The 24,675-nt window shown below is 43.0% G+C and overlaps 1 protein-coding gene across 1 annotated transcript in view; it reads right to left on the minus strand.

The window, feature by feature from the left end:
- Window positions 1-19,416: 19,416 nt before the first annotated feature.
- The window catches only part of FOXP1 (forkhead box P1), a 224,376-nt gene continuing 219,117 nt past the window's right edge, over window positions 19,417-24,675 (minus strand). Inside the window, exon 18 of the mRNA XM_075714560.1 lies at window positions 19,417-19,550. Coding sequence (XP_075570675.1) covers window positions 19,436-19,550 — 115 coding nt within the window. The 3' untranslated portion in view covers window positions 19,417-19,435. The remainder of the gene's footprint in view (window positions 19,551-24,675) is intronic.

Genomic DNA, 24,675 nt, shown 5'->3' on the forward strand with positions numbered 1-24,675 from the left:
ATTGAATTCAGCACCTTTAAAGACCCTGTCTGGATCCATAACATTCATAACCATGCTGTAACCATGAATGAAAAGCTACGCGAGAGTATGGTTTGTATCCAAGGGCTCTTTTGTGTTTTATATGTTTACATATACCAGCCAATGGTCAGCAAATAAGCGCCACGGCTTGTAATGAAATGTTCGAACCATCTGTTTTAATCTGCGATTTAATTTCACTGTAAAATATTAAAGTTGTTCTGATGGTTGGGTTGGTAGGGCTGCTTTATATGAAAAGGATTGAGTGTCCCAGAGCAATTATACTGCACCAAGCACATGCTATGGGTATTATATTCTGTATTGTTATTTTGTTCCATTAAAAACATTAAAAAGCCTTCTTAATACAGCGTGACAGAGTTTTAGGTCGCTCTTTTTTTGTTAGAAACAGGTAGCAGATGCTGAGGACAAACATTAAGGATCTTTTTGAAAACAGCATGAATTTTTCAAAGTGCTAAAAATAAATAAAGTTTTTAAAAGCTAGCACACAACCAAGCAAAGAGGGGCTGAGGAAGAGGAGACGATTTCTGTGTCACACAGAGGGAAGGGCCCCAAGTTGACGGTCAGCGCGCGGCAGTGCCCGTGTGACAGCATCTGGTTATTCCCCCGGCAATGTATTAGAGTTTGCAGTGTCAGGAGGTAGCTGGGAGCATGGTGCTGGCGCTGCCTTTCCTGCCATGTTGCGGTTTATCAGGGTGATGGAGAGGCACTTCGCCCTAGCGCCGTCTCCTGCAATGCATTACATTAAGAAAACAATCATTCCTTAGATGAGTAAAATAATAAAGCAAAACTAAGCCGTGTGAAATTATTTTGCATCACTTCTGACACTGACGTCTTGTCTTTACCAGCAGCTGCATTATGGCACAGGATTAAAATATCTGCTCTTGTTTACGGCAGTGCTAAATTTAGGCAGCTGATCCCTCCTTTCTGCGCTCCCACATCACGTCCACCCTCAGTCTCTTCAGGCCACTAAAGAGACAATGGCTGGAAAAGGAAGAAACCTCTTAACAAACAACAATTTCAAATGATTTCAACTTTTTTTTTTTTTTTTTTTTGGCAAGTGGACAGGGTCAGTGCAGTGTGCTGCTGGGTAACCACCTTTCTTATTTTCATATGGCTTGAACACTTATGTTCATGTTTGCCTCGCTATACCATGATGCCTTAAGATAGTTTTCACTTTAACTAAGTAATTCATAAACTCATGCCTTTTTCTAGGTCCACCAGCACAGCAGGCCCGTGGGTTGGCTTGAAAGGACAGCTAGAGGTTGCTCTTCCAGCAGGTACAAGTTGTCCCCCTGCCCCAAATGTCACATGTGACGTCAAACAAGTCCCATCACTCTCAATGAGCAGCATCCCGTGCCGTGGTCCCACTCTGCCTCGCTTCTGGGCTGTTCATCTGCCCTCATGATGGCTGGGATGCCTATGCGCCTAGAATGAAGAGCTTGTGTTGGTACCACGGGCGTACCCAAAATACAGAGCCTTTCTCCACGTGCTGTGACTCATGTGTCTGTTAGGGATCTGGTGAGAGGGACACGCACATATTTCCCCTGGCAGAAGGCAGGAAGCATTGCAGCCCCGTGAACCCAGTGCTTTAGCTAATCTAAAGCCCTGTAGGGAGTCGGGGCTAATTAACTCAGCGCTGTGGCATCCTGACATAACTATATGGCTTCTGGGACCCAAGCTAGTATTTCTACCCAGCAGTCTGCTGCGCTACGTGATATATCTGCTTGGGCAACGCTTGCTCAGGGGTCCCCAGCACAGGACAGGGAGAGGCAGGGACTGCGCACACCGGCTGCCCCCCGCCCCCGGACTGTGCAGCAGTCGTTTTCCATTGCACCCATGGCCACGTGTGGCTTGGTGTTATTTGGAGGAGTATGTGCTACTTGCAATGCATTTTCCTGAACATAAGCTGGAAATTACTGATTTTTACCTTACACAGCTAGTATAAAAGCACTAATGTCCTAATGAAGAGTCTCACTTAGCTAAATGCTTCATACAGCTGAGTAAAACAAAGAATTTTACTAGAGCTTAACCCAGTCGTTAATAAGCTTTTTAACCCTGACCTTTCAAATCAATGATCTACCACTGGTTTTACCTTTCAAGAAGGAATTCCATTTTCAAGTGATAAAACATATTTTGCACTCCTTACAATCTAATGATTATTCTCAGCGTTACTGGATATATGAGGCCATCAAACCATTAGAAGGTATAAAATGTATTAATGTACAGCATTCACGGCTACATTTGCTTTAGAGTCAATAAAAGGGAAACAATTTATAAAGGGCATTTATGCTCATTACAGAATATCGATAGATTGTTTCTCCCATCGTTTCTGAAGTATGAAGGCCTCCCTTTCGTGATGGATAGGAGAGGATTTGCATAAGCTCTTTGCTTACGCCCTGAACTTCTCCAGCACGGAGCTGTGCACGGGGGTTTGTGGCCAGGCTTTGGGCTGATGCATGTGGGTGGGACCGCATGTGGTACCCACAAATTCTTCCTTCCCAAGGGATCGAGCATCTCAATTTGGGAGTTACTCACAGCAGCCATGTGGAGGCTCTGTAGACAACTACAGTGCTTTCAGCACCAGGCATTAATTACCACAAGGCTGTGGGCAAACCCGATTGACGCTGGAAAAGAAGAAGGGAATTTATTTGTGAGGAAGGTCAGGGCTGGAGTACAGAAATGATGGCAGAGCTTTGCAGAGCACCTTCCTAAGCAGTAGGAGGATGAGAGAGGCTGCTTGATTCATACAAGGGAAAAAACAGAAAGGAATTATGTGTGGGATAGAAGAGGATATAGGAACACTGGTACTATAGCTAGAGACAGAAATTTCATAGTTTGTCCTAGCAAATAACTCAATTAACTGCAGAAATAAAATCTATGAAGAGATGACTGATTAAGGCACTGGCCTGAGTCTCAGCAGACCTGGATTCAGTTCCTGGCAGTTTTCGGATTTCTGTCTGACTTTTGGCAAGCCTCTTCAACTCTCTGCGCCTTGGTTTCCCATCTGTTAAAGAGGAATAATAATATTTCCTTTCTCCTCTGCCTATTCCAGCAGCAAGCTCTTCTGGGCAGGCGCCGTCTCTCTCACAGTGTGTGTACAGGACTTCGCCCGCTGGGGTTTCGATCCTTGCACTAAAGCTGGTCATATAGGAATGGGGAGTGCCGTGCCCTAGAAGCCCACTTATTTACAATTTCTGAAGACTAGGGGACTGAAAGTATGTTATAACTTGTTAAACAGATTTCTTAATATCAGTTCTTCAAGCACAAAAGAAAAAAAAGCAATCCGTAATAAGAGAAGGAAAGTGATTCACATCTCTGTTAAGATTTGTAAGAGTCTGAACTTAACTTCCGAAGTAGAAATATCATAGTTTGAGAGAATGGAGAGAACATTAACCGCAGCAGAAAAGCAGAGAGTAGGCCTTCTCCGTTTCTGATCTTGCTCCTCTTACACATCTGCCTTCTCTATATGGACTGACCTTTTCAACGTTTCTGACTGACAGGCCGTCTTCTTGATGTACACAGAGGTTTCCCATGCATGCATATGCTCATGCCCATCTGGCAGGGTGAAACTGTGCCCACTCACAGGCACACACGCACACGCGCTGCAAGCGAGACTAGGTAATATCAGTTGCAGAGCACTGGTTTAAGCGGACAACCAGTAAATATATAAAATTAAATCTCAGCTGCAGAGACGTTCTGGTAATAAGCAGTCCCAATTCGAAATGCAAATGTCACTGAAAGGGAGCATGTCTGTTGACAGTAGACTTTGAGGAAAGCTTTGGTTTTAGTGCTACTAAATTAATCTTTAATTATGAGCACGCCTCACTTCTGAAAGAAGTGCCCTGCACATGCTGAACTGACAGCATGCGAAAGTTTCGGACTGTTGCTTTCTTCTGTCAAATGAAACTTCTCACCCCCAAAAGCAGAGGAGAGCCTCGTTGTCTGCGGGTGGATTTAATGCTGTTAATGCTGTGGGTGGATTTAATGTTCAGCTCGAGCTGGGGCTGGCCAGTGTCATTGACTCTCCAGATGACAAGAAGTCATCAACCTGTTAAAAACACTGGTATTAAAACAGCATGACTGCCATGCTCTTGATAAATATAAATATCTAGATGAAGAATTGTCAAGGTTTGGGTTTTCCAAGAGACAGCAGAAAACAGCCCTTGCTCCTGGCTCGGTCTCTTGCCCTCCATGCAGAGCACACCTTGCCAGCAGAGAGAGGACCACAAGATGCTCCAGCAAACCCTTCTTCAGGCCAGTGATGAGTATGTCCAACACCTCCACTCCCGTGCTGGCTGGATTATTAAAGTAACATTCCACTTCCAAGTAAGTAAATAAATCTCACTGGCAAGTTTGTCTTGTGACAGCCAACATCTTGTCTCCCCGAGAACTGGACTGGTGTCCTGCAAATCTGAAAACCCAGCACTCTAAAACCTGAGTGCAACAGCCAAGAGGGACACCAGATCCATCTTCTGAGGTAGCAGATACAATGAAGTAAGCAAATCTGTTCTAGAAATCTTCTTATTAAAGTTACAAAAATAGTTTAATTTCTTAAAGTTTGAAGTTATGAAATCTTGCTGTCATTTTTCCCGGCAAGCTTTTGCTTTTTTAGCCTACAGCTAAAAAGCTTTGCCCCAAAAGCTTCATTGCCCTGAAGAGGCCATGCTGCATACCCACCTCAAAAGGCCCAGAACACCTGGTTTCAGGCACAACAGGAAGATCAGAACATACCTTATCATAAATATGCATATGTGAGACAAGAGCCTGCCACCTTCTTGGAGAGATGCCATAACTGACGGAACAAAGTACAACAAAACTTCACATCGCTGGTGGATCAGAAGAACAGAGGTAACCGAAAGGCTAGAAAATTACAGGTTTACTGACATTCTGCTCAACCTTACCCATTCTTTATTGAAAAGAGATAATAACTATCTATAGGAGAGCTGTCTTAAGGCTCCATTCATTCCCTTTCGCTAGCCCAGCTGAGAGGTGGTATAATATAATGCACACTGGCATCTGGCATGTCATTTAATTACACCTTTAGCTTGCTGGGAAAATGTTTGAAGTGTCAAGGTAAGCAAACTATAAAAATATATTTCCCCTGCTACAGGAGAGCTCCTGCAATGGCAAGCAGAGAAGCTGGGGGTTTGCTCCAGCCATTACTCTGGGTCTGCACAGGAAGGTGATGCAGAGGAGTCTAATTCATGAACAATTATCGCCCTTTGATAGGACACCAGCTGCTCCCGGCAGCCTGGCTCCGGTTCCCCAACAGGCACATGGGAATTCTTCCCCAAATAAACCATTGGTGTAACAGGAAAACAGTGCCATTGGCTCCAGTTAAATTGTGCCTTCTCGTGTCAGCACTTAATATGCCCTGTTCCTTTAACAAAGAAAAAAAAAGATGTCAAGGGCAGTAAAATTTCAGGCACCACCACCGAAAGAGCCAGGTGGGGCTTGTTTTAGCTCATCAGCCAGATAGGTGCTCTGCTCAGCAGTGAGAGGCTGTCAGACAGCACCTACCATAGGGATGAAGGTAGGCCAACATAGCTGTACCCGTGGACACTTTCTAACCAGCAGCGACTTCGGCCCCGAGCTGATTCGAGGAGATCTTTTAAAGAGCACAAGCTGATGAGCAAACCAAACAGTCAGGCGTTGTGTTTCCCTAGTGAAGCCCAGTGATACCCTCCATTAGCCAAGCAGAAGCCCAGACAGCCATGAACTAGCCAGCAGCTGAGGGCTTCCAGGTTCTTGTCACTTCCGTGTTCCTACTGTGAGATGTTTGCAAGAGAAACAAAAATTAAATCTCTAATTTCAGAGACTTGCCCCATCCCCACGGTGCTGGGGGGTACTCGGCTGCATTTTGCTGAGCTCTGCAAGCACTGCTCCTGCAGCGAGCGGCCGGCTCTGGCGACGGAGACAGCCGGCACCCTTCAGCTCCGCTGCTCTCCATGACCGCTTTTGAGTCACCACATATTTAAAGGCTCAGTTCTCATTGTCACCGCTGTGAAATAAGATCGGCCTCTCTCCATCAACGCTTCTTCTGGGCCTTGGTGCTGTGCACATGAGGGACAGGAGCGTGGAGCGGGGGGGCCCTCAGCATCGCACCCCAGTTCAGCCTGCACAGTAAAGCTGCCGATAACCTCACCGCTTTCTAAACCAAAGATGACCCCTGAGCCTTTGACCCTGCGAGCCAGTGAAACAAAGCGGAGTGCATTAGGGCTGGACTTGTTACAAGTAATTGAGGTGAAAGAAATAAATCACATAATTTTTCTCTTTGCGCAATGCGGGGGGTCGGAGGAAAGGAGAAGAAAGTTCAATGCAGATATTAGTCACCTTGTGTTGTTCTTACTAATGGAAATTTCTCAGAAACCAAAATAAAGGGTGTGGTATAAGAACCTGAAGAGAATAAAATTAGCTAGAACCCACATCCTAACTTTTAAACCCAGTGCATGAATGCAGGTGTCTGCAGCTGAGCATGGTATTTTTGTTTCGGTTCATCTGAGGTATGAGTCATTTCCATCAAAAGAGGAGGATGCCTTGATCTGTGTGCGAACGAGCGCTGGAGCAGCAGCTGTTGGAGCAAATACAAACATCCATGCCTAGGATTGTAGGGATGGAGTTTATCTAATATGTAAACAACCACCTGCTGCAAATGAAAAATTACACCCACAACCACCTGAATAAGATAAGCATATGATGGGGGAAACGAAGAGACAGAATTATTATTAATTTGTTGCAACTTTTGAACCAAACAGTTCAAAAATGGTTCTTTTGCAACGGAACAGTAGGATGCGCAAGGAAATAGCGCTCCTTGCCCCAGACCAGCATTTATTTTACCTAAGTGATTTTCTTTTTTTTTTTGCTAAGTCTGGTGGAGATGAAAACACTAACCCAAAGAAGATAATTAAAAGCTAAATGAAACCACATACAGCTGTGCTACTACATGGCTAATGAACATGCAAATATATACATATGACAAGGACATAATGCAGCCTGGCTGCCTTGAGTGGTTAGTGCAGATTTCCAAGAGCTGGAAATGCTATTGATTATAACTGAGCTAAACTTCCTGACTCCAGACTTCAAAGATCAGCCTCAATATAATCATCACGCAGCGTATGGGAACGTGGCTGCAAGGAATTGATGAATAATGGCTTGCGGACCTGAACGTTCGCACGTAGGATGGGAGATGCCCTCTTGGCTGCTGAGTGAGGCTCCTCGGCAGCCAGGCCCAGCGCCGTATAATCCTCCTCAGCATCTTGGCATGCTCCGTCTTGCTGTCAATAAAGATTTTGGAGCTGTGGGTTTTAGCTGGGATATTTATTTTTGCCTTCCCACTTCACTTGGCAAGACGCTGATATGTGGAGGACACATTTCTGGGAGGCCCAGGGCTGTAGGTAACACGTACATGGCAAAGCTTCTGGGATCCTCTGAAGCAGAAGGCACCGGCAGCATGGAGAGGTTCTCCTCTGAGGGTCTGCTGACACATCTGCATGAAAGGAGACCAGATTGGATTTCCCTTATCAGTTAAAAAATACCCAGCTGAGAGTAAGTCCCCAGCCCACCCAGAGGTGCGATGAGTGAGTCGGGGCTCAGAGCAGGTCTCCCGCGGAGGGGACCCAGTCATCCCCGACTGCCACCTTGTGCCCCTTCCCCGGCCACGCCGCGACGGAGACATCACAGAAACAGAGCAAGGCTCCTTCCTCCTCCACGATGAGCACAGAAAGGGCACAGAGCCTTGGGGATGGCCGTGGCCAGGAGGAAAGCATGGAGAGATGCAGCACAGCCTCCGATCCGGGTGAAGATGGCCGAGGCACCATCTCCTCGGGACAGCCGAGAGAGAGGACCCCTACGGAAACCAAATTTGTGCTGAACACAATGGTTAGTGCATAAAAATTAATCAAGTACTACAATGACTTGCTTTATTCATAATACTTAATGGTCATGTAATAGGAGTTTTTATTCAGCAGTTAAAGTTCATAAGTGCAGGTTTTACATGTAGAAAGGTATTATGCTGATAGTTTAATTACACACCTTTCTGCACACCAAAGGAAATGGGTTATGCGGGTTTTATAATTAAAGAAGGACTTCTGAGGGGAAATGAACTTTGCAGTTAGCAACATAATATTTGATTGTTATCAGATGTTTTTGTTTTGAATTTGCCAGCACTCAGGGCTGTTGTAAACAGGTGAGAATGCTCCAAACTGCACGAGGTGTCAGGGAGAAGCTTTGAAAATGCAACATAAAGTAGCAATATTTAAAAATAGCAAGGGAGAGCATGAGGCATAAACATCATGTGTTTGGAAGGCTCTCCAGAGCTCCACCCATGCAATTATACACAGCACAAGTCTGTCCAGTACGTCTAGGAAACAGGGGAAAAACCCAACCCAAACAATTAAGTGAAAAATAAACCCTAGTCCTTGCCAAAATAATAAAAAGGTTCACTCTTATTTTTTCTTATTTTTGTTTTCAGTAAATTTCATGGCCAGGGAATATAATTTTCCCCTCCCGCAAGCCTACAAAGGTGGCAAAGCCAAAAATGCGATGGATGTTTGTGTGTGTGCGTTCGCTATTGGAATAGAGAGGCCTGCTCTCAGTATCGAAGGCAAAGATGGGCACGAGCCACGACCAGGTCCGGGCCAGCTCCTGTCTCCCTCTAATTACGACGGGGACGTCCGTACTAAACGTGGTGGTGTCGGGGAAGTCAGTAGTCCTGGGGCTCCTCCCTTTCAGGATTTAAGAGGCTTTGCTTAGCATCACTTTGTTTCCATATACATATCAAGGCACATAAGTATATGTGGGCGTACACACACATGTATTTATAAAGTACTAGGAGAAATCCATTTTTCTAGCACAGCAAACACACCGACAAGAATTTTTCTTCAAGTCCAACATATTTCAAACAGCACCAAATGCCCCTCCACTGGTATGATATAAAATGACCGGCTCTTACCGTGCCTGACACAAACGAACATTACAAGTGGGCTGAACAAAAAAAGAAAAAAAAAACCACACCAAACCCAAAAAAACAAAACAAAACAAAAAGGACTTTCCAAAAACAATAAGCAAGGGCAAGGCCTGAAATATTTTGAATACGCCCTTTCCTTTCTGGCAGGACTGGAGAGCGACTGCCCTGGATGTTACGATTTGCCGGCGAAGGTGGAGTCCAGGTGCCGGCAGCCGGCGATGCCCGTGGCGGGGCTCCCTTTGCTGGCAGCAGCCTCCGCCGGCGCTCTGCACCTACCGGTAACGTTTGAAATCAGGCATCTCGCATCCAAATACGGCAAAAATCGCTTCAAAATCCTTTTCACTGGAGCGGCCACTCAGTAATTACAAGAGTAACAGTTGTGTAAAGGGTGTATCCAAATATAAATGGACATATTTTTTTTAATTTCATTGGCCAACTGCATAAATTAATGACAATGAGAAAGAACTGTAACTGTTTTTCTCTTATTAAATCCATACACTTTGGCTCTACTCATCATCCTTAACATACCGTTAAAAGAGCTGTTACTCTATCTTTCCACCCTCATCCCGCAATCAAGCCCTCGCTGCACTGTTGTGGATTTCAAATAGTCACTTGTTTAAAAATAGAATGTGGGCTTTTTTTTAAAAAAAAAAAAAAAAAAATCTGACTGCCAACTGAATGCAAACAGGTAAAAATTAACATATGCGATTGTCAAGTGTCAAATTCAGCTCCTCAGCCACCAAGATCTGTACTGCCCGGTGAGCGGAGCTCACAAAACTGCGAGGCTGCATTGCCTACAGGCAGAAGTTGTGCAAATAAATACGTATGTTTAATTTTTTTTAAGTTACGCTATGCTTTTTGGGTGTGTACGCATGACTCATCCTTTGTAATCTGTGCATTTATAAAAAAAGCCCCGGTAAGCCCGGAGCAAACAGCTCAGTCTCCGCGGGGCACATTTGGGGTGCACCACACGGTTACAAAGCTGCGCTCCGCGACATCCATGCCTGCCATTTGCATGAGTTCTCCGCCCTTGCAAAAGAGGATACTCCAATTTTTTTTTTTTTAAAGTCTAACAAGGATAATTATAATAGGATTAACAGATCCCCCCCCCCCCCCCCAAAGTACAACTGCCTCGTATCACAGAGAGCGTTAGCCCAGCCGCGTTTTTACTGTATATGGAAATGTATTAAAATAAATGTATAGCTCAAACACACTCATCATCCCTCGTATTGTTTTGTAGAAGCCACTTCTCCCATGAAGGGCAACCACATGTGAAGGGAGAGAGTCCAAGTAAGTATTTGGTAAACATTTGAAAATGAGAGACAAATAGCGCTGTGCAATCGCACCATCTTACTTCAAATACCCACTCGAGAAAAAAAAAAAAAAAATTCCTCCTCTAACAAGCCAAGCCTGGCTCCCTAAACCGGGAGGAATCGCGACGCTGGTAAACTTGCAGAAATATTTTTACAATTTTATTAGAGGTTTTAATTCAGTGCTTTATCTACCTCTGTTAGTCTGCAAAATAGCTTTAAATATTCAAGTGGTAATTAATGAATCTTTTATGTTGCAAATCAAACATTTTCATCTGTGCTGTGGTACAGTGGCAGCGAGAAGGAGGGGTTTAAAGTGTAATTGTTTCTACTGTTCCCCTCGCAGTGCTGAATGCCTTTTTACCCTTTATTATATCATTGGCTTTTGCTTCAGTTCATCAGCGCTTCGCCACATCTTATCGTTCGATATTTGCTATTTTTTTTTTTTTTTCAGTTCAAGATTTCTTACTGTGCCTTTGCCAGAGACATTCCTAAGGAGATGGAAACTCTCTGAATGTGGAATTTTCGCATGAGTGCAAAATAATAAAAAGCATGTGTGTATTAAAAAGGGATCAACTTAATGGGAAATGAGCATTGGGTTACATTAATATTCTATTACAGTAAAAATCATATTTAATAAATTTTCTCCAGATTTTTCAGAATCTTACTGTATTTTTCTAAGTCGTATGCCAATCCAAAGAAACAGTGTATATGATACATTTGATTTATGTTAAGTAAATAACCTGCACAGCCCATTTTTTGGTTTTAAAAAAAAAAATATTAAGTGTAGAAACACACACCAGACTGAAATGTGTGCTTAGTTTCCATCTGCTAGGAGGAATAGTGTTGGTCTTGTGCAGCAGAAAGCCTTTATAAACAGTATTCTATTTTATTGATGCTATATGTGGATTTTTATGTTATGTGGCAAGAGCGGGAGAATGAAAACATTGTAATTTATCCTAAACTGTAAAATTATACTAGTACTAAAGTAATTACTTCACATATTAAAATACGGTTTCCTTTACTTTCTTTTGTCATCACATAAAATTAGGCGTTGAGCGCTGCAGCGCAAAGGGGCCGGAGCTTTTCTTGCCTTCACAAAGGATTGACACATCCTTGTTCGTACACTATATCACCCGACCCTTGTTGTTCTGTGACCCTAATTAATATTATACTCAGTGACATTTATGTATCAGAGCAATAAGCTAAACAGGAAACAATTTATGTCACCTAAAGCTTTTTAACAAATCGATGCGACTATTTGTAATTGCTTGTTTCACAAGATTAAAAGTACTCAGCCTTGATCTTCGCCCACAGTTTTGTGGCCAACATGACCTGTGCTTCCGTTGTAAAATAGGAGTGTTGGTGATCAGCACCTATTTCCATCAAGTAATCCATATTGCTAATATTTCTGGAATTTTAATGTAGTTACAATTTATAGCCGATCAAATGTGGTTACCTAAATTGCTGTTGCTAGTAGACAGTTTAACTGTCTTTATTAATTACAGTATAATTTAATGTTTGAGTACAGGCACTTGTGTTGGTCATTTTTACAGCCAAAGCAGTTATGTGCCTTATGACGAACCATTTTAGCATTTTCAATGGAAATTTGCTAATATGATGAGTGATAAAAATGTCAAAGTCTGGTAAATAATGGTTATTGCTTTGGCTGGAATTAATCCTTGAAAGGACGGTTACCTTCAAATTAACATTATAACTTGAAGAAAAAAAAAAAATGTTTTTCAGGCTTCTGAGATGCATAAAAAAAATGGCCACCGAACTCCTCTCAATAAATACATACAAAACCCAACAAAAAGTGGTTTATTTTTTTTCTTTGCACCAGGTAGGCAATTTCCTGTGGAGTAAAAAGGGAGGAGGGGCCATTTTTTTGTTAAGTACCCCAAGGTGGTGATGTTTACCATTTTTCGCTCCCGTGTTTTGAAGCTAACCTAACAAAGCCAATAAAAATGGGGCAAAAAGGAGGCCTTTGCTCCACCTCGGCCCTGGGGGTTTGGGGCAAGACCGGGCGCGGAGAGCACGGAGGCTGCAAACAGGCGCAAGGGCCGCGTCCCCCCACGCCGGTCATCGCGGTTCGTTGCCGCCGACGTGGCAATACGAGGATGAAGAGCGCTTTGAGGCGATGGAATTCACCATCGCCGCAACCGAGATGAAAGATCGCCCTGATTAACACACCATTAAACAAACGTTTAACATCATCATTGAAGACGGAGCCTGATTAATAGGTCAAGAAGGGCTAATTAGACTTTGTTGTGAGGAAGGGTGTGTATGTGTGGCTGCGTGCGAGCGAGAGGCACCAAGAATTGCTAGTCCCTTAAATTAGGCCAATAATGTGAAATTCGTCATACTCTGTGATCACGGCCCAAGTTAAATGTCACCGTTCAGATCATCTGCGGAGAGCAGCTGGGTGTGCACGGAGCGCGGCGGCTGCCGCGTCCTCCTGGGCCTCCGGCTCCTGGGCCGGGACCCCCTTATCTTCTGCTGCTTTTCCCTCCGCTGCAGGAGAAACCCAGAAAAAAACTATGTACTGGCTCGGGTTTTCTTTGGAAACGACTCAGAGACGCATTGCCTCACCGCTGACCATAAAAGTGCTTTTCAGCTGTGGGGGAAAACAGCGTTTCTGCCTGGAAAAGGTATTTCCCAGCTGGCTGTTGCTGGTGGCAGGGCTGCGAAGGAGGAAGGCATTTTGTGGTGTTCCATGATATGGCTGCCAGGGGGGAGAAATGGGATTATTAACACGACGATGATACAAGACGGTGCGTTCGCCGTCCAGGAAGGAGCCCGGCCCTCACCCGCTGCTAGGGCAGCACTAACTCAGCAGGAGGGGCAGGGCCCGCTGCCGCTCCTCAGCTTGGCGCCAGCGCCTCGGCACCGGCGGCGCCTGGCCCCTACCCCGCAGCTCTCCTCAAGTGGGAGGCCACAGAAAGTCGGCAGGTGACCGACACCGTCAGGTCTCTCCCGCCTCACGCAGGCCACGGGCACGCCAGAGCCCAGATGGCCGGGAGGGTGAACCAGCCAGGTCATCTCTGGTGGCTTCATGGCTCACGACGTGCCTGGCTCCTCTCCTGGTGACCTGTGCGGCGACACGCCGCCCGCGCACAGCGGAGCCGAGAGCCCCGCTGGGGTCGGTTTGGTCCCTGCCTGGGGCTGACCCTCCCACCCACGTTTCAGAGACGCAGAGCGCTCCTCACAAAACACAGATCAAGTTCTGGCTTCGCACCCTCTGCCCTGTGACTTAGGAAAATTTTAATGCCAAAAGCGGAACCTCTCCAGTTTATTAAAATCTCACTAGTGAGGAAAGTGCGATACATGCCCAAACCCAAATTTTATTCCCTGCATTTTGATCGTTAAAATCTACCAGTCAATACCATTTTGAGACCCATTATAATGAGTGTGCAAAGATTCCCCCCCCCCCCCCCAAAAAAAAAAGTAGTTATCTGGTATAATTTTATGATAGAATATTTTTATAAAATCATTTGTACTAATTTAAGCATTTATCATTATATGCAAAAAGATTTCTTGATGAGAATATTATAGACGGTGCATGTTTTTGACATTAGCATTTTATTTGGATGACTAATCTTGCAGATGTGGAATTTTAATGAATTATTCATGAAAAATCTCTCCTCTGAAATTTCAGTTTGCTGCTAATGCTAGTTATTAAACATTTTATTTTTCTTTATAAAACTTGATGAAGAAAATAAATGTGTGCTTACTCGATAGAAAAGAAGGTGGGTTTTTCCTTTAAAGTTTGTCTCAGGTGACAGCGCGACTTGGGATCTTTGTTCCTCCTGGTTTTGTGGACCAAGAGGTCGATCCCGCAAACCCCCTTCTGCAGACGTACAACAGGCGTCGAACCCCTCCTACCGACGCCAGCAGCACAGCTCCCATCAGGGCAGCGCGCTCGGAAGGATTTGCACGGTGAGGCCCCAAACCCCTTCCTTCACGCTTTCCCCCCTGGAGTCCAACGAGAAAGCAAAGACCCTCAACTCCCCGCGGCCCCAGCGGGCAAACGCCGACGGGCTTTCTTGGAAAAGTGGATGCATTCTTCGAGTGGCAGCATCTTCCTCGCTTCCAGTGCTCAAGCGACAAATGACCGCCCTGTCCAGACCGGCCATGACACGGGTGCTAAAATACCTTGCGATCTGACGTGGTTGGGGGAGACCCAAGGAGCGCGGTGCGACTGTCCACGAACGCGCGGGGACATGGGCGAGATGCAACCAGCCGCTCCACAGATCAGCGCGGGGGCCCGGGGCCTCAGGGGATGCGACACGGGAGTCAGTGAAGGCGGGGAAAACAAAACAAAAACTTAGGACATGGCAACTTGCATTACCAGTGTGAACAACCAGCATTTTTATTGCATTTGAGAATGCTATAATGTCAGTAATTAGTACTGACTACACAACATTTTTTATTGTCTGTATCAACAGACATGGAATGATGGAATTACAGTTGATGTAAGGAATGAGTTTCTTTTGTGCCTTATCAAAAAAAAAAAAAAAAAAAAAATCTTGTTACTGGCAGCACATACACACGAAGCACCATGCTAACAGTCTGGACTGTACCATTTTCATCAAGGCTTATGGGTAGGAGATACTTTGTTACCTGTTCTGGGCCCATTACAATGCAGTCGTTAACTGCAAATTCACCTCGCAAGACTAGAATACTAAATGACTTCTGAAACATCTAAAAACTCACTCTGAGTTCGTTAACCAAAGGTACCAAAGGATTTCAAAAGAGTTTAAACACATTTTTTTTTCTCTCCCCCCCCCCCCCCCCCCCCCCCATGCTATAATGAACGTGAGATTACTGGCGATCCGAAAACTACAATAGTTCAAAATTATTTTTAAAAACTTCATATATATATATTTATGTATGTATATATATAAAATATCTAATGATCTTCAATATTTGTAGAACCAGAATCCCTGCCCCGGTCTCCTCCGGAAGCGGGAGCTCCAGGGGAGGGGAGGTGCAGGACCTGCGGCGGGACTCTTGCGAGTGAGAATCAAAAAAGGTAATTAATTTTTTGTGGTCATTTATTATTACATAAGCCTTGATTTTTCTTTTCACTTCTAGTTGAATGCAGAAACCTAACAGGTTTTACATTTACAAACTTTTTTTTTTTTTTGTGGACAAGGAAGGCTTTGACTCTCATTCCTGACAGCGATTTACCTGATACATGGTACTACTTTCATAATGTACGCTTTTCTTTGAGAAAAAAAACATGTAACAAATTGTCTTTACATCTTGGCACCTTGTAAAGTTTTTTTTTTTTTTTTTATACAAAAGTTCAATAGTTTGACACTCCCCATTATTAATCACTACTTCACTGATAAACTTTGAAAGTGTGACCCTGGAATTCATCATGCAAAATATTTACTGCAGCAGGAGAAAAACATTTTTTTTTTTTTTTAAACGACTTTTTTTTTTTTTTTCCTTTCAAATATATGAACTTTGTTTAAGACAGCCAGAAAAGGCAGTGGTAAGATAACAGAAGGGGTGGGAAAGTATCAAAAAAAACCAGCTTAAACACAAAAACTGTACAAAAATGCTTCGATCAATGATAACAGGAGAAAAAAAAAAATCTGTCAACTATGTTACAATTTAAAAGCTGAAAAAAAGAGTCAGGGATTTTCTCCCACATGTCAGCAAATGTCATCCAATATTCTTAAAGCAAGGATAACTAAATAAAATACATGTGCAGCGTATTCTGCAATTCCATTACATACAGTAGTTTTTTTTTTTTTTCAAAGCTATTTTTTTAGTATAGTTAATATAAAGCAGTTGCACAAAAAGCAAAAGGTGTTTTGACAAACAGGTCTGCATTTATTCCTTTTGAGGAATGATATCTAAAAAAAGGACCTTTCCACCTTTTCCGCCCTCCCCTCCCTCCCCCCCGAAAGACAAAGGCTCACACAGACACAGTGGGATATATATGTACAACATAATAAACCCCTCCCTAAAGAAGCAACTGTATATCCAAAGGGATACAGAATCAGAATTGTAAAAATCATAGTGAAGTTTGCTTGATGTAAAGCCTGAGATTTTTCAGTTGGTTCTTCTGCAAGGCTGCAACACCTGCCAGATATGTTAAAATCTAATTTTTTCTTTCTTTTTCTCTTTTTTTCTTTTTTTTATTTTTGCTACAGTCTTTAGACTAAGCATGCAAGACATACAACTAAGTGCAACTGAGTGAAATGTATTTTTTTATTTACTCATTCCCTAACAGTTTGGACTGAGGTATGCGTACTAACAGTTTCTCATGCTGTTATCTTTACTCATGTCTAGCTACACATGCTGAGAATGAACTAATCTACCAGATTTTTATCCCCTTCTGAATACCGAACTAACCAGCAAACCACTCAGTTCAGAAGCACAGGGCTCAATTCTCATGATCCCCGTCTGGCTACCGCCGGCACGTCACGAAGCTGCCTGGATATAATTTAAACGAAAAAAAAAAAAAAAAATGTTTCAAATGACCACAGACTGCCCTTTTTTTCTTTTTTTTTTTTTTTGTCCTTTGAAACAGAAAGCAGAGTTGGGTTTTATAAAAGTAACTGCCAATAAAATTTCTTGTACCAAAGCTTATGAGTGGACAGGAGTGTTATTTCCTTATGAAAAATGCTGACCAAAAACTAAACAAAACTGAGCAAATGTGCCAAGATCAACCAAAATTAAAGTAGTCATCCTAGCACGGTCCCGAAACAGAAGTGGCACACAATCTGTAGAACCAAAGACCAAAAATTTTTTTTTTTTTCATTTAATTCTAGAAATACTATTATGTGGTCCAGTTAAATTGTGGGAGCTTTTCTGTTCTCTTCTGTATTTTATTAAACTGTCTCCTTTATCTGATACTCTAATTTTCCACGAAATAACTGTGTCTTTGCCTTCTCCAGCTCCCTTCTCATAGCTCCACCAGTAACACTGATTCCTAGCTGTAGCCTCAAAAGCTCTCCTCGATTCCTCTTTACAGACTTTCATTTTGGTCACTGTAAAGAATTGCAAATAAAAAGTAACAACTTTGGTTCAGACACCTACTTGGCCTTCTAAATTTTCTAGAATAAAGGAGCAGTTTCCCTCTCAGGTTAGCAATAGCCCACATCTTGTCATTTCCCTCTAAATTCTTCAACCTCCTTTGATCAACAATAAGAGGATATTTGGCTTCATAAGATAAAGCATATAACAGAGAACATAATTTACCTTTGTGTAATATCTTTGGTAATTTTAGGAAAAAAAGGTACAAAGAAGAATATAAATTAAGCTCTGAAAGGCTTTTTGAAATAATAAAAAAGCTACAGTCCTACATAAATAAATGAGTGACGGAAAAGTGGCTGCAGAATGAAAACGTTTAGGTGTTTGGTGACCGAGGTTTACTGACCTATCGCAACAAATTTTGTATGTCATGTTTGCTTTGAAGAGCCTTGCCAGTTTTGCCTAACAAGCCCCGGCGCAAATTCTCTCCTAGATCTGCTGTCTCCTACGGCGAGGTTTCCATACTGGCTGGTGTAATATTGCATAACAATCTTAACTGCAGTACTGGATTTGCACAGCTGAAAATTAACACTTTAGCATTAGTGGGGCTCCGTCCTTATTAACTCCCGTAACAAGTTCAATCTGAAATCTAATTTGTATTCAAACAGATTAATGCCACCAAGCAATCCTGAACCGATGTTTAACCGTGAAACATCACCACGTACAATAACAATTTAATGAAGTCATCTTTCCAACCACTATTTGCAAATGCAAATGCAAAAAGAAAAAAAAAAAAAGTAATAATAAATGTATAGGTGCCCATCTCAGCAATCTTAGATATTCCAGAAAGATTTGTTGACCCATTAGAGCTCATGTTAAACAACCGAGAACTTGCCACTGTACAATTCATCCTCTAATAAAAGTGAACTCTGTTGGTGCTGCATATGTTTCTTTGTGCTGTTCAATTTTGTGGCATTTGCTAATATTCACCGTTGCTGCCAAAAAAAAAAAAAAATCAAAAAACCCAAACAAAAAAAAATTTAAAAAATTAAAAATACTGCTTTGTGGAATGAATCTGTGTTGCTTCCTACAGTGTTTCTATGTTCATCTGTCATTCATTCTCATTCTTGCAGTACTTCGTTCCTCTCTCTCCGTTGGACAACCCTTCCACATGTATAGTGCAGCATTTGGGACCTTTTCAAAAAACAACAACAAAAAAAAGGAGACACCGAAATGGAATGTTTTCCATAGCTAAAGAAAACATGGTGGCATCTGAAGGAAACTGGAATGAATGACAGAAAAAACTACAAACAATTCAATGACATTCAGCTTCGTATAATAAAAACACCTATTAACATTCATCACAAAGTACAGAAAACGTTGAAGCCTCCGAGAGGCCCTGGGCCCAGATGAGGCCTGAGGTCAGAACTTAAAATGGTAGAGGAGAAGTGGGGCGGGGGAATAAAAGCAATACATTAAAAAGTTTGGGATAATTTTTTCTTTTAACCCCTCCCCGATATACACGCTCACACGCACACACACATATCCACACACGTGCACACACAGGCCTTCCCCATCCCAATGGAAGCAAAAAAAAAAAAAAAAAAAGAAACCAACCAAAAAACAAAAAAAATGGAGTAAAGGCAGTGATAATCAACATGCAGTACTGTGCAAATATGTTGTCCATTGGAATCCTTAAAATCTGGGCAAAGACTTGATCTGCAGTTCAGGTGTACATGCTCAGTTTGATGTCCTCAAGTGTCCAAAATTGGCAGGACCTGCAGTCCACAGCTGGCTGCTAAATGCAAGTGAATCAGTTTAGCAAATTTACAACACTGATGTTGACTGTAAGAGAGGAAAATCCCAAGTACCAAACAAGTCCATCCAATGCACAGAGTACAAATTCCTTTTTTCAACAAAAAGTAGAAAAATCAAAAATACTCCCAAATGGGATACTTGATGGCACTAAGAGTTAACATATTTCATAGTTGTCAAAGTGGACTGAGAATCCTCCAGACTGTACAATAATGGAGAGATTTCACAGCTAAGTTTGACGTGTTCTTCCAATCTTCATTCTCAGGATAATGATGTCAGACATACTCATTCTATGTCCTCATTTACAGGTTCATCTTCATAATCTCTGTCGTGATCGAAATCTGGACTGTGGTTGGCTGTTGTCACTAAGGATAGCGGGGCCTTCATTTTCATCTGGATCTAACGGTTCTTCTTTGACATGCACGGGGTGCCTGGAAAAACGAAAATACGGTCAATCAGCAGGTTGCTCCTCATTAAAGAACAGTTTTGACAGCTCGGGTGGTTTGGGGAGAAAGGCGAGGTGGTTTGGGCGTTCAGACCCGGCGTGCCAAGCCTAGGAGCTCCAGGTCACCAAGGAGGAGACCCTCAACTTCTGCTCCAGCCACTGGAGCCAAGCGAAGGCTACGCCGGGCAGGCAGCGCTCGACTTCTCTGGGAAAACACTCTGGGAGGAGCACCGCGATAGGGTTTCAGTCTCGGGATCGAGAGAAAACGCTCTCAGCTGACATATTAAGTTGATTAATACAATCTTTGGATAAATAAGCAGAATAAGGATCCGAATGGCAAAGCAGCAGTTTGTCAGCCCGCCGAGCCGGCGGAGGCTGGGCTAATCATCGCTCGCTGTGTGTGCGGCGTCTCTCGTTAACATGCAGAACCTGTGAGACAACTCTCCAGAGGACGACCCCAAGTGAGGTTCTATCATTAATCAACTTCAAGCAAACACAGCAAAGAGACACCATGATACATGCTTTAAACTCCAAATTAATGCATATTTTTACAAACTGTCATTAAGGGAAGAAAAGCCCTGCCAGGAAACACAAACAGAGAGGAAAAGGCTCGCTCAACACAACAATATGATAAGAAAGCACAGTCCTAACGAGAATAATAACACTGTCAGCTGTAAACAAGGCAGAACATGATCCCCAGCTCATGGTGGGCACAAGGATGTACTAAAGAGATGAGATCTGCCAAATTTCTCATTACGGCATAGCACATGAATAACCCGCAGGGGAACGGGGCTTGGTCATTCAAAACGGGTATGATAACAATTGAAAAATGTTGTTCGTAAATCATATTTACAACAATCCTATACAAATACAAATTACCTTTCTTTTTTTTTGTTCGCCAGCTTTTGAAATGTAAAATAGCCATGTGAGTCAATAGTGTCTTGTTGGTGGGACTTTATAGGAAAGTAGGATTTTATTGACATTACCAAGTATTAATAATGCGACACAGCAATGGAGACCCTGTTTGCTTCCTAAATAATTGATGTTGTAGGCAATCCCTTAAAATAAAGTGTTAATGAGTTCAAGTCCCACTCTGTCTCTCATTGAGTTGATATCCACCTCCTAGAGTCTTGTTTTTTCTCTGTGCGGGCTGATTTAACCCCTTCATGTCGGCTACGTGAAAGCGTAACCCAAAGCGCAAACCTTTATTCGTAAGAATGTTTTCTCTCTTTGTACAGCTTTGCTTTAAAATGAATGATTTAGAAGAGCTGCATTTTATTTTATGTTTTGTGTGGACAGGAATGACAATACTGTTTGTACTCCACTGCACTGACAGACAGCAAGAATAAATCACCAAAGAGGGAAAATGTACTCGGTATCCACGTACAAGCCAAAGGTAACCCTGCCTACTTCAAGCGACCAGGGTGAGCCAGCTGTGCGCTTGTACGGTGTGCAAAGCTGTATCGCACCCTATTTATTTATTTCAGCTTGAGCCTGGATCAGTTTAGGAAGCATCTAACTTGCTGACTACACACATTTTTAATGTGAGCTGTGAACGTCTTTCAAGTCCCCGCATATTTCAACTTCTTGAGTTGGAAAGTGCTAGATCAATACTTCAGTATTAACCGCACCTTCCAGCCCATCCAACAAAGGAACGGTGGGGAGAAGTGATACAGCACCCACGTACGCACCCCTTCCCTTCAAATTCACAAATATGTCCCCTATCAACACATCCGTGGGGCAGAGAGCTTCCTCTGCGTGTCACGTAATTTTTGCAAAAATTACAAGACAAGACATTGCTCATACAATTTTGGCCTAATTATTGAAAAAGGAGGAGGGGGAAAAAACACTGGGAGGAGATGATTCAAACAGCAGAGGTTCAGAATTAGCTTAAGTGTATAAAAAGTCTGGCGAGCGGATCGTCATCTCAGAGGTGCGTATTGTGCTAACCCTCCCGGCGGCTCATGGCCCTAGTAAATGTGAAACCACGCTGATTATTTGCAACTAGAAAAACTTATATTATGAATAGGCTGTGGGGCCCCTCACTTGGGAGAAAACATGAAATGAAAAACAGAAGAAAAAGGGGGAAAGAGCGGCTACACATAGAGACCGATAAAGTGTGTGTTACTCGGCCTTTATGGCAGTGATCTTTTTTACTCCTGTTTTAATTTAAAAGTCTTGCTTGTTGGCTTTCTGGTTTTGATGCTGCTGCTGGGCTTATTTTTGTGTTGGTGTTTTTTTTTTTTTTAAAGGTATTATTTTTGAAACCGTGGATGGGAAATTTGCAAAGGAGAGAGGAGAACGTGTGCCACGTGCAGCAGAGGTGGCCGCGGCACATGGACGGGCGTTTCTCCAAAGGCTGCTCAGCGGCCACGTCTCGGTGTCCCACCGCATCCCCGCTCCACCTCGCGCTCGGCCAGGGGGCAGAAGTGAACGGGTGCCAGCAGGTAAGACAGGCACCCGCTGCGCTCGCAACCACCCAAAATGCTGTGAAAGCTCCTTCAAAGGTCCCCGAACCTTTCCAAAGCAAACTCTGCTCCCCTTCTGGTTTTGTTATGAAAGCAGGTGAAACCAGGTGGTTTTAACTGAGTTTCTCTTTGAGGTTTGGTGTGGTTCCCAGAAGTCAAAACCCCAAAACTTCAGGAGTGAAAAGCAAAGCAAGCACCAAGTTATGAAAAGGGCTGCTCGACCCCGAGCGAGACAAAGCCGGAGAGGGCCACAAAGCCACGGGGAGGCACAGCCACGCCAGCCTCCTCCAGCAGCTCACGTGTTGGACAAACATCAGACAGCGAGCCTGGCAAAAACTCCATCCCCCAAATTAGGAGGGTTATCTGGGTAATACAACCCCCCCCGGGAGAGATCTGCATGGGAAACAACAAAAAAGATTCAACTCCTTGTGTACTCCGTCAGTTTTAACCACAAAGTGGCGTGTGAGGAGGAAACCTTACTGAATCCGTGATTTTGCTCAAACGTTTCAGAACAACTGCAATAAATAAGCTTAAGTAAGCTCAAAGGCAAAGGGAGACCCTCCTCTCTCTCAAGTAAGTCTGAATCTCTATTTACCACCTCCCCAAAAGTCCAAACTGGGGAAGGAAAACTTCATTTAGAGACTAAAGAATTCAGTCTCTTGAATTACAGAAAAGATAAATGCTGGGCTAGGCAAAAAGAGGGGGGGGGGGGGGGGGGGGGGGGGGAGAAAAAAAGGAAAGGGTTTCCCGTTTCTTCTTTATATTAGCAGAATTTCAGCGCATTCCTTTTAAGTAGACGCCTAAGACTCCAGAAGGGGTTAACAATAAATAACCTTGCTGAACACAGATTCCCCTTCTTTTCACATCTGAGTAATTCTTTTGTTTGTCCACTCTGGGAACAGAGGAGTTTTTAATAAAGCTGACTGTTGTTTAAAGCCACTGAGTTCTGGTGGTGCACACAGCATGGAGTAGTTTGCTTTGTGGCTACCTTTGGAGCATATCAGGATGAAAGTGTTATGTCCCCAAGCTGTAATTATGCGACTACTTTCTAGTGTTTCAAAAGGAGGGAGAGAGAAGGGGGGAGGAAAAAAAAAAACCAAACCCCTAGCTGTGGTTCAATGTGTCATAAAAAGGAAACGAATGAGCGGTAATAAGACTTCAGCTAAAGTGTTAGACTTCTTAGCTGTCATGTTAACAAGGTCCTTTAAACCTTACAATAAAGTTTAAAGCTTGATTTATTCTAACATACTGAAATTGTTTAAAAAATAATTTGCATTATGACAAGGAAATCTGTTCTGAGAAAAAAATTGAAAATGTCATTAACAAAGCAGGCTTATGGAAAATAAAGAGGTTGCACAGCGTCTGGAAATCTGCTGTTGACTCATGATTTTATTTAGTAAACAGGGTAAACCCCACAACATGTGAATGGTGTTCTGGCTTTAGATCCCTTCAAACTACTTAGAAACACCATTTTAATGGGGAAGCTCAAAGGCTGGTATTGGAACATCACCCGGCCACATTTTACTTAAGCAAAAAGAAATGTTCAGCAGAGAACACATATATTATCAATTCTGAGAAAATGAAAACACTCAGGAAACAATCATTTCCATATTACAACAGAAAATTGGATTTTCTGGTGAATAATGAAAATGAGGCATCCCTCCCCCCGTCCTCCTCGCTCTCCAGTATTTGTTCTGTGCCCCTCACCTTGGTATCAATGTGTAAGAGATGATTATTAAGTGCAACAAAGGCCATGGCTATGCACAGTTCTGGAAGATGTCCTAGCCTGTTTTAACTTGGTTATTTTTCCTTCCCCGCAGTCTCTTCAAAGACAACGAAACCTTAGGTGAAATGAGAAGTGCATGAACTACACTAGCCTTGAACTTGCAAAAAAATAATTACTTGGATTAACGCAACATCATAAACATTCATTCCTGGCTGTTAGGCCAGGAGAAACCCTTGGGAGAAGTCTGGTTTCTGGAGAAAAGCCCCGTCCCTCCACTCCTCCTCCACGCCGGCCCTACGTGGTCACGGGCAGAGGATAACAAATTGGGACTAAAACTGCCTCAAGATGAATCCGTTTGTGAGAGACGGAAAGTGTGTCAGGCAACGCTACTTCGGGAGAGATAATTAATACTGCACAAACAATCGCTGGAAAAGCTAAACACCTGATTTGAATGTTTTGAAGTAAATGGTAAAAGACAATGTTTAAATTAATTATTAATTAAAAATTAATGTTGCCATCTTTAAAGATTTTTTTTTTTTTCAAAGTGCTTTGTGCACTGATTTAAAATGCTGCAATATCAAAGTACCTGGAGCCTCAGATTCCTTTGTGCCCCCTCCCCTCTGACAACACATTATGCAGGTGGGAAACTTTTTTGCCATTAAATGCTAATCAGTTTCACAACTAATTACTATCATGGTATTAGGTTAATGTTTTTCTACTTTTTGATTTAGACTTACTTTTGTAAATCCCTTATTCAAATTACTTTGAAGTAAAAGACTACAAATTAGTTCTCCTTTTAATGCGTAATGTGAGCTGTGGCAAGTCAGCCAGTAATTTTACAGCCCTTTTTAAGAACAGGCAGAAGAAAGGCAGCGCGGCTCTCGCACGCGGTCACTCGCACAGGTAGCCAAGCGCTC

Source organism: Pelecanus crispus, chromosome 7 (genome assembly GCF_030463565.1).
Source record: "Pelecanus crispus isolate bPelCri1 chromosome 7, bPelCri1.pri, whole genome shotgun sequence".
In the NCBI taxonomy this organism is placed as follows: domain Eukaryota; kingdom Metazoa; phylum Chordata; class Aves; order Pelecaniformes; family Pelecanidae; genus Pelecanus; species Pelecanus crispus.